Genomic DNA, 14215 nt, shown 5'->3' on the forward strand with positions numbered 1-14215 from the left:
TAAAAGTGAAGAAGCTGCTAAAGAACTGAGCGAAGTAAAATTCAATCAAAAAAAATGTCAGACTGCTTAATGTGAGCCATTACAGAGCCACAAAGGATCATTTCTGAACCAACTGGTTAATAACATACTGCCCGATTAATTCTTTATCAACATAAGCTCCAATAGTCTATTAGAGGCACTCAATTTGCTAACATGAGTTACTTCTAGCGAATGCATTCTAGGTGTTTTACGGTCCTAATACGGTTCCACTCATGACAAAATACATGTTTTAGCGAACATGGACAAAAGGATTTAACCTAATCCACATAAAGTCATGGTATACTATGCAAAAAGCCAACTCATGCTGACAAACTTGGAATAGAGCTGCATAGAAAGAAGTCAAATCAGATATAAGACACATTCAATTACAAACTAAAGCATTTATCACTTGTACCACATTGCCATAAACTTCAACTTTCAAAAGGCATTCAAAATGCGTTGCTGACTAATTTGAGGATTTATTATTAATAGGACAGTTAAGGCATTTTAACTAGTAATTTTGGTTGCTTTAATATGTATAACCAATAGTGCCAATCCCAAAACAGATACATTACTGAACCGCAGGCGTAAAAAATGAAATGTCACTTCCAAGCATGACACAGTATGACATGTACATGGTACATGTTGAAGGATTTTAAATAGGTCGAACACACACACACAAGCACATATACAGTGCAACTAAGCGTATTAAAAAAATGGGTGTTCAAAGTTGGACAACAGTTTTATTACAATGAAGCCACTTAATAAAATCTCCTTTTAAGACACGTTTTTTTCTATATTACAACATATCTGTAATGCCACAATGAAGAACAGACGTTTCTTAAAAAGTGAAGATTACTAATATGGTTCCATAATGTACGTCTCCAAACAAATGTTACCCGACAAGTATATATATATATATATAGATCTATGTAAAAAAACATGGCTTTGATTTAAGTATCGATAGAGCTATAATTCTACCAGAGAACAAAAAATGAACCAAAAATTAACTTAACAGCAGTTAACTTCTACGTGAACTGTACTGAACTAAATACCCAGCTGACAGTTGTGTACTCTACTGTAATCCATGAAGAAATGCTAGATTTCAGAAGTTAAATAATTGTAAACATTATTATAGTTGATTCAGAAGCTCTTAAACATTAGTTTCAGTGTAGGTACGTCAGGACTCTTTAGATGCCTCTGTGCATACGAGCAGGGATGTGTTCAGACTGACTAAGTGCAGGAAACAAGTTAGTTTGGAATAATATACTGCTTTAGATTCACGAACCGCCCTATGGTGCACAGAAGCGATGTGTTCCACGTCCTGTTGATTTGTATTTGAACGACTGCACCAGATCGGTATACAATTAAACACTGTCAATAAAAACACTCCCTGGGATTTGAGGCAGGTCCAATGACATCTAGCTTGGCCTTACATTCCACCAATAAATTTTGTTTTCACACAATACACTGTTCTAACATTTTCGTTTACTATGTAGCAGGCAGGTGGCTGACGTCGGTCCCACTTGAATTTAAAAAAAGAAAGGATGGATTAGTTTGAAGTTCTTTTTTTTCAGTTGCTTCTCTGTATATTTTAATAGTGGTTCTTAGATCACCGTTTCTTAAGTAGGGGCAACGGGCTGGGAGGCAACAGCCACCAAACAGTTGTAACGCAAGAAAATGGTCCTGCCAGCAGGAAACCACACATTTGAAGGTAGGACGTTTGGGTTTAAAAAAAACAGAAAAAAGTCGATATTTCAGGCAAATTAGTCTGTATATTCAGCTACTATAGAAAGAAGAACTGTGATGTCATCGGGTTTTCCTCCTGCAACAAAACAGAATAAATATCAAATTAGACTAGTCTTCATGCTAAAGAACTTATTTTCAATGTAAATTATGTGCGTACATAAAGGAGAGCCAAGCCATTTGGACAACAACCATTTCCAATCATCAGGGAGTAGGCCTCAATAAACCAAGACTGTACACAGTTTCTACACAAGCTAAAGAGGACAGCAGGCACTCCATGTAAGACCTTCAACAGTTTTTCACAGGAATAGTCAAAAGAACTGAAACGGTGTTGATCAGAACATGTTAATAGTATACTTAAAGGAGGAATCAAATCATTAAAGGCACTTTATTGATAAGTTACTTACCTGTAATCCTAGTTCTCTTCCAGGGGTATCCTCATCAAAGTCATAAGCACTGAATATTCCCGCCCATGTGCTGGACCCCGGAAACCATATAAATATATATGTAAAAACACATCTCGCTCCCCATATATGTACATACATATATTATTTTTCTCACACCAATGCAGCTCCAAAACTGAGGCTAAAACAATGTAAACACATGTACATGTACTGCAATTAGTAAGGAAACAAAAAACACATTATTTATTTATTTATTTATTTATGGGATTTTTAATGCGCAACTAATACCCTAGGGTGTCTAGGCGCAGTGAGATGCTCTAGGATACACAAAGTTCAGGGCACGAACGTATTAATTGAATAACCAAGTTTTCAAGGCCTTACGAAAGGCAATGAGTGTTGGTGCTGTTTTAATATACAAGGGGAGTGTGTTCCACAGTATGGGGGTCGCTACCAGGAAACGTCTGTCTCCCCATGTGGCCGTTCTTGTTCGGGGAACATGCAATAGGTAGCTTGCTGCTGATCTTAGATTCTTTCCAGGTATATACACCTGAAAAGCTTCCTTCAAGAACTTTGGTCCAGTCTGATGAATGGCCTTATAGGCGATGCAGAGAGCCTTGAATTTGATTCTGCTCTCCACTCTTAGCCAATGTAGATGGCGTATGGCTACTGAAGTGGAGTGTCGCCAAGGAATATTAAGCAGAATCCGTGCTGCCATATTTTGCACAGAATGTAGTTTGTTCAGGATGTATTTGTGTGTGCCAAGGAAGAGGGCGTTTCCATAGTCCAGCTTCGAAAACACTAAGGTGGTGATAAGTGTTTTCCCTGCCGAATCAGGTAAGTATGGCATGAGTTTTTTTTATTTTTTTCAGCATGAAGAATGCAGCAGAGACCACCTTGTTGACATGATGACCAAAAGTTTGCCTATTATCGAAGATCACTCCCAAATTCCTAACCTTAACAGCTGGAATCGGGGGGGGGGAGCCCATCTGACTGGGCCACCAAGTTGAGGACCATTCGGGAGAAAGCTTACCGAAAGTCATGACTTCGGTTTTCTCTGCATTAAGTTTCAGGCAGTTACTATGCATCCATGATTGTACATCCAGTAACCCCTCCTGAAACTTGGCTGCTACCACTGGACCGTTCTTGTGTACCGCCAACACGAGCTGGGTGTCATCCGCGTAGGTAGTTAATCGCATCCCATGTGATTTAATAACCCTCGCCAAGTCCGCAACATAGATATTAAAAAGCGTGGGACTTAGCGAGGATCCTTGAGGGACTCCACAGGGCGGTTCATTAGGTCAAAATTCCCTTGAACTTTGTGTTTTAATGAGTAAAACCACTCATAAATCCTGAAAATTGCCTATAAATAGACATTGTTAGCCCTTAGGCTGCATTGTAAAACAATAGCATAGAAAATGAAACCATTTTCAACAAAAACTGGCACCGTGCCTTTAAGACAGCCCTGACCCCAGGCTTCCCATCATGCCTCAGGGGTGACAGTTAGGTCAGTTGTTCTTTGCATAACCCTGAAGACAGAGCTCAACCATAAGATTGCAATAGTACCGAATCTCATTTACCTGGGGAGGCGGGTGGGTTGCTTATGACTTTGATGAGGATACCCCTGGAAGAGAACTAGGATTACAGGTAAGTAACTTATGCTTCTCTTCCAGGAGATCCTCATTAATAGTCATAAGCACTGAATAGAATAGCAAGCCCATCAACCACCTGCAGGTAAATGAGAAGTACATGACCCAACCATATCATAACAGTCAATAACTCAGCTGCTAAACAGATTCCTCAGGGAGGCCTGGCCTACCTGGGTATCTGCTCTCGTGTCCGAATCTAGACAGTAATGTCTGGTAAATGTATGGACAGACATCCAGGTCGCCGCTTTACAAATCTCAGACATGGGCACATTCTGTAGGTAAGCTGCCGTGGCAGCCCTACCTCTAGTAGAATGCGCTCTAGGGGTAAACCCCAGAGGTTTTTGCGCCAATTGGTAAGCAAGTTTGATACACGAGACGATCTATCTGGAAATGGAACGTTTCGATGCTGCATGACCAGTTCTGATCGATCCATAGTTAATAAATAACTGATCAGAATGTCGAATCAACTTGGACCTGTCCAAATAGAACTTTAAAACCCTTTTCAGGTCCAAAGAGAGTAAAGCCCTCCCAGCTGGAGTAGAGGGATTGGGGAAGAAAGTGGGCAGAGAAATTGACTGATTGACAAGAAAATCTGACACCACTTTCGGCAGGAAAGAAGGGTGCGTTCTCAGCACTACTCTATTCAAATGAAACACTGTATATGGTTCCTTGGTACAGAGGGCCTGAATCTCGCTCACCCTGCGGGCTGACGTAATCGCTACCAAAAAAGCCGCTTTCCAGGAAATATGCTGTAAAGTAGCTTTATGAATGGGCTCAAAAGGAGGGCCCATCAACTTTGATAGTACTAGGTTCAGCTCCCAGGGAGGAGAAGGAGGACGTACAGGAGGGTACACCTTTTTCAGACCCTGCAGAAAATCTTTTACTGCTGGCAACTGGAAAAAAGAGGTTTGTGAAGGTGATCGCCTATACGCAGTTACAGCGGCTAAATGCACTTTAATGGAGTTAAATTTCAACCCTGCTTTAGCCAGGTACAACAAGTATGGAAGAACCGCTTCTTCCTGACTCTTCACCGGATTGTGACCATTCTGCATGCACCACATATAGAACCTCTTCCACTTGCATGCGTAAGAATGTCTTGTGGAAGGACGTTGTGTCATATGGTTACTGTGTTTCTATATATTGTGTTAAGTTAGCATGAGTTTATTAAATGTTTAAACAACATATTTTCCTTCGGCTTCAGTTTGCACACGACACCTAATTGTTATTGTAGCTTTCAACCTAGACGAAAGATGTGATTTATTTGAGAATAATATGTTATTGCTCTGATATCAGTTGTGCTTGGTACACTTGGTACAACTGTCTGCACACTGAGAACTGCACCCTCTAAGAATAACCTAACACAAGGTTGCTGGAGGCCTGATCCTCGCACCACATTAGACATAACACAAATAATGTTGCTGCCAACATTGGGCTCTACGCGGGTTTAAGATAGTTACAGGGAATGAATCAACACACTTGATGCTTCGCATGCAGAGAGCCGGTAGCTGTTGATGTGATCTTCTCCTACTGACATTTAGAGGTATGGGCCCGCCCTGCTAAAAACCCAAATGAGACCTTCTTAGATATAATCTAGTATGCTAAATAGGGTGCGCGAAATATAGGAATCTGTATTATAATATACTATCACCTTTTGCTTACTATGGATTAGTGACTATGCTGATAACTGATTTTTATAATATGTATTCTGGTATTATATAAGATACTGCGTTTGAGAACCTTGCATTGAAAAATAAATATTTCAAACTTGCACGTGTGTTCTTTGACAGCCAGTTTTGGTTTGAAATGATTATATAACAAAAGAGTGTTGATGTGTTCCACGATACCTGAGGTAACCTAAGATCATGTTCTGGTTTGTCTAAGTCATTGGTCAGCTTGTTGTGACCAATGAGACACTGTAGCTAGCTCGGTAAGGGGATTTCTGACACGGAGGTGAGTTTTGGGTCATCCTAATTCACTGAGGTTCTAGACCTCTATGCACAGTTCTGTGGGAGAAAGGAAACCCTGCTACATGGCGCCCATACGTTGTTGGCCTTATATCATGACACTCGAGTAGTATATCATTCAAACCTTAACCCCTTCATTCCCGTTTCTGGAAAACGGTGGTGTCGGACAACTTGCCTATTTTTTAAAATAGGTCTTTTCAAGCTTGAATTCATCTAAATCGGTTTCCTTGAATTACTACCCAGTTGTGCTACATAGTATTCTTTGTTTTTTTCCAATTTCCTGTGCTGACATGGCACAAGCCGTGGACATCCCGCAGCATAGTCGCATTGCGGTGCGTGACCACTTGCGGGCTTTTAATGTCCCTGTGGAAGGCATGGCTGTGGTTCTGGTAGTGAGTGCGGAACATGCTTACCCGTACGAACTGTTTTCTTCGTGGGTGACATTTCCACCTGTGGACGCTAATTCTGGTATGTTCCATTCTTACACTGCCTCAGCTGTACCGGCTGCGTATGCTCCGTACAGGGCACTGGAGGTTCCTATTGATGTTTGGCAGCATGGAGTTTGGTGGCGCCCTACCACACGCTTTAACTGCTCCGAGGTTGGGTCCTTTGTCCATTCCGGGCACTAATTGGCCCTCTTTGGCTGGATTCACTCCTCACCCTAATCGCGCCACTTGTAACGTGGCTGATCTGCGGCGACTTCATGAGGTCGCTGTGTCAGTGATTAGAGCACTTGTTCATTACACAAGCCGTAATGTTCAGGACGCGGCCCCTAGGGGTGCGCAGCTTCGAGCAGAACAGGCTGGTTTGAAAATCAGTCCTGTCATGGTGAATTCCGTAATGGGCAAGAAGCCCCAGGATAAGGATGATTTTCCTTTCTGGCTTGCCGAGGAATTCGACCAGCTGGAGGCTGTGTTTCCTAATACGAATCCTGGTGAAAAACACCGGATTCTTACACTTAGTTTACCGAAAGATTTGGCCCCTGAACTTGTTGACTGTGAGACCTGGGGTAAGACTTTTGCAGCGGTCTATTCGAGGTGCTATGGCACCCCGTCTGTGACCAACCTGTCTGCGGTCCTTAAACGTGTTCAAGATGATCACGGACCGGAGTCGGCGGTTGAGTTGGGTATGCGCCTGTGTGGCACCTTTGATATAGTTTGCGATCTGATCCTTGCGAATGTCAAGGGGGATGCAGTGAACTTTCAGGTGGCTAACGCTCTGGCGTTAATTCCCGAGGCCGAGAAACCCCGTCAGTTAGCAAGAATAATTGTGGCGGCTTATAAAACGGTTGGCCGCAATGCAAAGGGTCTTAGGACTTTTTCTGATGAAGAGAAAAAGCAGCCCCAGGGACAGTCTTCGGAAACTAGTGGTAAACCTAAGTCCAAGAAACAGAATTGGCCTAAAAAGCAGAATCAGGGTAAGCAACAACAACAACAAACACAGGTTTCTACTCCTGCGTCTACGTTGCCTGCGCAGTCGGATCGAGTTTATGATTTGCGCGATCGCGCGATGATTAAATCACCTGAAAGGTTTCAGGCTTCTGACCAACGCTCTCCTCGTTCCTTTCAGGACTCATCGGCTCCGTCAACCGGTGGTGGAGGGGGCGGCAGGGGCCGGGGTGGCCAGCAAGGACGTGGTCAGCCCCGCCTGCGTAACGGTGGAGATCAGCAGGAAGGCACTACGCCCAAGAGACCACAGTTTGCCACGAAGAAGGTCGCCGCCCTGACAGCGCATCGATATGCCCCAGATAGTGAGAACGCGGCTTCGGAATCTGACGTGGGCTCTGACCTTGCTGGACAGCGCGGCGGAGATTACCATAGTGAGAGAGGCCCTCCGTCCACTGTTGAAGGTGACAGCGACTGACACTTATGTTGTAATTGAAACGGCTGATACGCATGTTGCTCCCCCTGAACGTCTTTTTGAAATTGTCCTGTTAATCGAAGGTGACATGCAGCGAACTGTAAAAGGGGTATTTTGGGAAAATCTTTTGTCTACGTATGACATTTTGCTTTCGGAGGCTGACTGGCCCCCGCCTTTTGTTCTCGCAGCTCCGCGAGGGGAGGAGGTGATCCTCCCCAGTTTCGCGCACACTGTACCGAGAGTGGAAGCGCTGCATTTTGCAGAAGAGTGGGCTCTGGCGCTTGCACCGGCTGTGTACCGCAATCAGTGTGGCTGGGATAAATTGTCTCCAAGCCACGAGATTCCTTTACGGTCTCAGCCGCAGCCTCAACCTCAATATCCCATACGGCGTGAAGCCAAAGCTTCAGTCGCGGCTATCCTTGAACAATTGGAATATCAAGGTGTAATTGAAACGTGTGTGTCACCGATGAATAACCCCCTTTTTACTGTGAACAAGCCGGACGGCTCATATCGTTTGGTTTTGGATTATAGGCATTTAAACTCGCATTGCCGTAACTGTGCAGTTCAGAATACTCACGGCTCTGCTTTAGTGAATAGTGTTGAGCGTAAACAGTTCAAAACCACGCTTGACATTTCCAATGGTTTTTATGCCCATAGATTAGATGGTCTAAGTTCCCAATGGACCAGCTTTACTTGCGGCGGTGTGCAAAAAATGTTTCGACGTCTCCCGATGGGCTATAAGAATAGTCCTGGAGTTTTCTCCGCCCGCATAGTCTCTCTTTTGGAGGGAATCAACCCAGTTGCTTGTTCGTATGTGGATGATATTTATCTCACAGACGACGATCTTTGGGAGCATCTGTGTCGAGTTAATAGCATAATTTGTAACTTTGCAGACATAGGTTACAAGTTTAACTTTGCAAAATCGCACATTGCAGAATACACAGTGTTGTTTCTCGGCTACGAGCTTAACAACGAGGGAAAGGGGTTGGCACCTCAATTCCTGGAGAAATGCGCACAGTTGCGCTCTCCGACAACACTGAAAAAATTACAATCTTTACTGGGCTTTTTGAATTTCGGGAGGACTTACATTCCGGAATATGCCCAGCGTATCAAGCCTTTGTATGCTTTGATACAACCATCTTTTTCCAAATCATGCTGGCTGCCTTAGCATTCAGCCATTTTGCAGTCTTTGCAGGCTGATTTGCTCGCTTCTGAATACTTACAGACTCGTGATAACCAGACCAACCTGGTGATAAGAATTATCCCTGGGGCGGTGGGTTTCACGTAACTGACTTTTAATGAAGGGGATACAGTACCTATTGCTTACAAGTCACACTTGTACACTTCGGCTGAACTGCTTTTTTCCACTGTGGAGAAAGTTAACGGCTGTACAGATGGCGATTCTTAAAGAACGTGCCCTGTCACAAGGAAAACGCATGTTGGTTGTTACCCCGTGTCCTGCCTTGGAGGCAGTTACGAAAGCCAGTGTACCAAATGACAAAGCTTTGCACCCTAGGTGGATTCAGTGGGCTGCATCCTTGACATCCCAGGATGTCACGTTTATTTTTGACGCCACTTTACGGTCGCAGGAGTATTTACAGTATGAATTTGTTCATCCTGCTCCTTTAGCAATGCGGCCGTTGGAGGATTTCCATTGCATCATTTACACTGATGGTTCGGCGCAAGTTGCGCATGGCTCTAAACATGCCTACGTTTCCGCATGCGCCATTGTGGTCGGTGCCATGGTGAACGAGGAGTTCAAGTCCAGTGTCGTGCACACGCAGACGCTTGGGGACTGCACCGCACAATTAGCAGAGCTTCGTGCTCTGATGCTTGCATTGGAGTACGCAGATCCTAGTGTGACGACTTTGATCGTAAGTGACTCTTACTACTGTGTCCAGTCTTACAATGAAAACTTGTTCTTTTGGATTCAGAATGAATTTCGTGATTCCAAAGGTAGCACAATAAAACATAAAATGATCTGGGTCCGAGTGGCGGAACTTAAAGATAAGTTGCCACTCATGTTTGTGATTCATACTCTTGGCCATCAGCGCGTGGGGGTCCACGCTGTTGGTAATTCGCTTGCTGATGAAGCAGCGAAGTCAGCGGTATCGAAATACTTAGTTGCAGCAGTCACGAGGTCCAAAAGCAAGATAGATGATGACATATTGGCAGCTATTGCTACCACCGAGAAGGGAGGTAAATATCCTGCGGGGTTCCCTTCGAAGTACACATACCACTTAAGTCCCGATAAGGTTCCTTATGTGAAAATTCCTGATGTTGGCGAACGTCTAGTTCCCAACTCGGATCGCAGGGCTGCTTTGATTACAGCAGCTCATGAAGGTGTGGCGTCTGCGCATGCGGGCGTCTCAGCCACTGTAACTCAGCTACAACAAAGGTTCTGGTGGCGGGGACTGTACAAACAGACGCGCGATTATGTCCTTCAATGTGACATTTGCCAGCAGATTAAACCTTCAACTGCTGCGCGTCCGCCTCAGACACAGTTGTGTATCTCTAATAAACCGCTTGGTTGCGTTTATTTGGATCACTGCGGTCCATTTTCTTCGGATACTGCATACAAGTACATCTTAGTAGCAGTTGATTCATGCACACGCTTTGTGTGGGTATGGTCACATCGGAGCGCTGATTCACGGACTGTCATCAAGGATTTGCGAGTCTTTATAGAGATTTTTGCCTGTGGTACCTTCCATTCGGATCAGGGTCCGGCTTTCGCCTCTAGGGCGTATAAGGATGCTATGGTTTCGTTGGGGGTCCAAGTCAAGTTTGAGTCCGTACACACCCGAGGGTAATAGTGTAGTGGAACGAATGAACCGTGACTTAAAGCAATCTTTGACAGCTCGAGTTATAGGCACTGGCAGAAACTGGTTGGCCCACCTCAATGGCGTGCAGCGTGCGCTTAATAATCTCCCTAGAAGGTCTCTGGGTGGGCGGACCCCGTACGAAATGCTCTTTGGTATCAAGATGTATGTACCTGACCTCGACGGGCTAGACTGCAAGGCCCAGGCCGCTGCCTTTGACGTAGATGAACATTGCAATGTTTTACAGGATCTACAAAAGACCAGAGACAGTCTAGCTAAGGAACATTTGCCCTCCACATCGGATGATGCGTTGCAGATCTCGGTAGTTGGCTGGCTACCCCAAGTTGGAGAACTGGTTCGAGAGAAGATCGATAACAAGAAAGAGTTTGGTCCCCCATATCGTGCACCGGTTCGAGTTCTTGGAGTGAAGGGCACAAGAACAGTCATTTTACCACCACTTCCAGGTCGTAAGGAAAACAGATTTATCTCAATTGACAATGTAAAGACACACAGGGTGGCCGATTCTTCATAGCATGACACCGGCTGTATCCTGTCCTTCCATGGTGAGGCACTGTGCTGGCTATTACTTCTGGTGCAGAACCGGAGGTGTCCCTCGAGATGCCTGCTATTTCCAGTCCTTTATTAAATACTATTCCTGTTACTAACATTGATGAGCTGAACTACACCTATCCTGCTGATTTATCAATGCCTGATTTGCAGACTCGTTTGGCCGACCAGTCCAGATTCTCTTTTGACTCCGTTTCGGAACTTTCAAAGAAACCCTCAACTATTGCGAAATATGCCACTTTGTTTAAAAAACATTTTTAATTCCCCCTTGGACATACATTTGGTTGATTCTATTTTCATTTTATCTTTGTATGTCAATTGGTTTTGTGTTTTATTTTTTTCCGCCTGATCGATGGTCATTATGTCAAAGAAAGAACAGGAATTCGGTACCTTAATGGAACATTGGCCCCCTCTTTCCTCCTCACATTCAGCACAGAGACTGAAACGAGAATTTAATACAGTCAACATTACTGCTTGGCCTGTCCTTGATGGGATTGTGTGGGATGCGGTTAGATTTCAAATACATGGCCCCACTGAAGTGATTAATGTTCCGAATGTGCTTAGAGTAAACATGGGGGATGTGATTAAACAAAATATACGTTCTGATGATTGGGATATTCAGGCCGTATAAGCATTATTCTCTGATTTAAAATATTATGCAGCTTTTGATGCTGAAGACTTCTATTTAGATTCTGTTAATTATGGTGATTTGTTTTGCTTCCAACATTATGGTAATCATTTTCTCCATAAGACGAATTCCAGGAGGGTTGCTGTGAATTACACGCAGTGGGAACACTGCCCAGCTCCATTAATAGAAAGCTCCAATACATTTCTGAAAAAACTGTTATTTTACAGATTTTAATCAATCGAATCCTGAGTCATTTTACTTCAGAATGACACAAAAGTCCATGTCCAAAGTTAGACTTACCGATACAAAGTTGCTGTATTCGAAGTCCTTTCTAGACAAATTGGCTGTAGATGGCTACGAGTTCTGGAAGGGAATAATTGACCTTAAATCTGTTTGGGGTACCAAAGATTAACAGGTACAAGGCACTGAGGCTTTGCACCGTGCATGTCTCATCCCGAATCACATGTTGTTTCTAAATTCTACTATTTCCCAAACAACATGCTTTGGATTGGCTACTTCTAAAAAATTAAATACACCAATTATCCCCGAATTAGAAGAATATTCAGGTTGGGGTAATTTTTCTGATTTGTCTATTCGTGAGATACAGTCTCTATTACACAATTCGTCCTTTAATGTATCCAGTTTGGATCCAAAGGGTTGGCTGTTGTGGCAAAGAAGTGCTGATTCTTGCCAACGTCGTTTCTGAGGTTGGCTGAAGGGTTCACACAAGTCAGACCAGATCCCCGTTTTGAAACTGATTATACTGTCACCACTTACTCTGTGGGGAAACTGTCAGAATTGGTTGCAACATTCCACGTTAGCTGCAGTTAAACTACATCTGTCTCAGTTAACTGAAAATGTGGATTTAAATGATTTTATAAAAGGCCCGGCTAAGGGTAGATCTAAGCGGTGGATTTATGCAGTTTACAATGAAATTTGGAAAGTTTCTCAAATTGAGGCTGCTAAGCGCCTAAGGGCAATTGACCAAGCAAATTTGGAAAAAGTATTTGCAGTTGTCGATAACAGTATTAACCTGCTTTCTTCCCGAATTTACACGTTGAACAATATTGTCTCTTCTGTTGTTGACATTGTGCATGATGAAGTGTCCGTATTATATCATGGTCAAAATCAATTGCGTTCTGTTATGCAGTTTGCATGGACACTACAGACTCTGAAAGCTGGTCGAGTGCCTTGGAGTTACATGAACGTCTCATCACTATTTGCCCCATTTAATTTGACTGACAAGCAGCGCATGCTTTCCATGCGAGATGCATCATTTTCTATGTTACACATTGAAAAATTAGAATCTTTGCCCTTTTCTGTAGCTGAGGCAGCTGCTACATGGCTTATCCATGGTATTATTACTTTACCATTTGCTCTGTATAAATTTACAAATTGTATGCGATATATTGCTATAGGGCGATATGAACCACTAGGCAGTGCTTTCCTACATGAGACATGGTCTTTACCATACACATACAGATGTCTGAAGGGAGGGAAGGAAGTGAATCTGAATGGTGAAGAATGCACACAGTCGCCTGACCGTTCACTGATATGCAGACACATCTAGTTGCCTGGTTCTTGTAATCAGGACCGGCCTAATTTAGCGTGTGTTTTAAAAGGCACACCGGTTCCTGCAATAGTTCCCACATTCACTTTATTGACTAACGGTAGTTATTTACTTTTGAATAACGAGGAGTGTTGTGGGTTAATGGTCGGTATCGCCTATGTGGTTACCGTATCAGAACGTGTGGTGTGTTGCAAGAACGTGTTATATCCACCCACGCATGGGAATAGAGATGTTTCCATCTGGCCGCGCATCCCAACCTTGAGAGCGGAGTTCAACGGTTTGAGCCGAATAAGAGCCCTTTTGTCTCAAAAAGAAGTGGCCCTGAGCTCGGCACGTGAAACTTATGTCCTTAACATAGCTAACACACGCACAGAGGTGCAGGCACTTTTAAATACTGACTTGCCGTTTCATTTCTGCGAGCTGGTTCATCAAATATTTAATGCCTCCTCCACGTCTGGACTCGCACATTTTTTTTAATTGGTTAGCAGTGGTCTCGTGACTAAGTTTGAAAAAGTATTTGGTATTATCCCTGCGTTCTTTCATTCTATATTCGCAAGTTTGTTTGGCGGATTCCCTGTTTTGCTGGCTTTGGCTGCAGGCGTTTTAGTGATATTTTGCTTTATAAAACATGGATGCTCATCCTGCGCAAGAAGCCGTCCAACAGCTCCTGATTCTGTTTCGTAATAGGATGCTTGATTACTATGGCACCTTGCCGCTTGCGACTTTAAGCACGGCTTTTGGATTATCATTTCGATTTTCCTATTTCACATGTGTCCAGCCTGTGTTTCATTGCCTGAGCTGTGATTTCGACTGGGCCATTGATTTGTGTCTCTGCTTGACGACTTCTCCGGACGTCGATTTTGATCATCTGATGAGCCCCGTAGTTGCTCACGAGTTGGTTTGTTCTGGCGAAAGGGTTATGGCCGTGGCAGCGATGCATGGACTAATGGGTCAGTGGGACATACCCGCAGCGGCGCATGACTTTCTGGCACA

General features: G+C 43.7%; 1 protein-coding gene across 1 annotated transcript in view; it reads right to left on the reverse strand.

Annotated features, from left to right (window-relative positions):
* Positions 1-741: 741 nt before the first annotated feature.
* PPTC7 (protein phosphatase targeting COQ7) overlaps positions 742-14215 on the reverse strand; it is a 175081-nt gene continuing 161607 nt past the window's right edge. Inside the window, exon 6 of the mRNA XM_086943019.1 lies at positions 742-1843. Within this exon, the coding sequence (XP_086799145.1) occupies positions 1785-1843 (59 nt within the window). The 3' untranslated portion in view covers positions 742-1784. The remainder of the gene's footprint in view (positions 1844-14215) is intronic.

This window comes from Lissotriton vulgaris, chromosome 11 (assembly GCF_964263255.1).
Source record: "Lissotriton vulgaris chromosome 11, aLisVul1.2, whole genome shotgun sequence".
Taxonomy (NCBI): Eukaryota; Metazoa; Chordata; class Amphibia; order Caudata; family Salamandridae; genus Lissotriton; species Lissotriton vulgaris.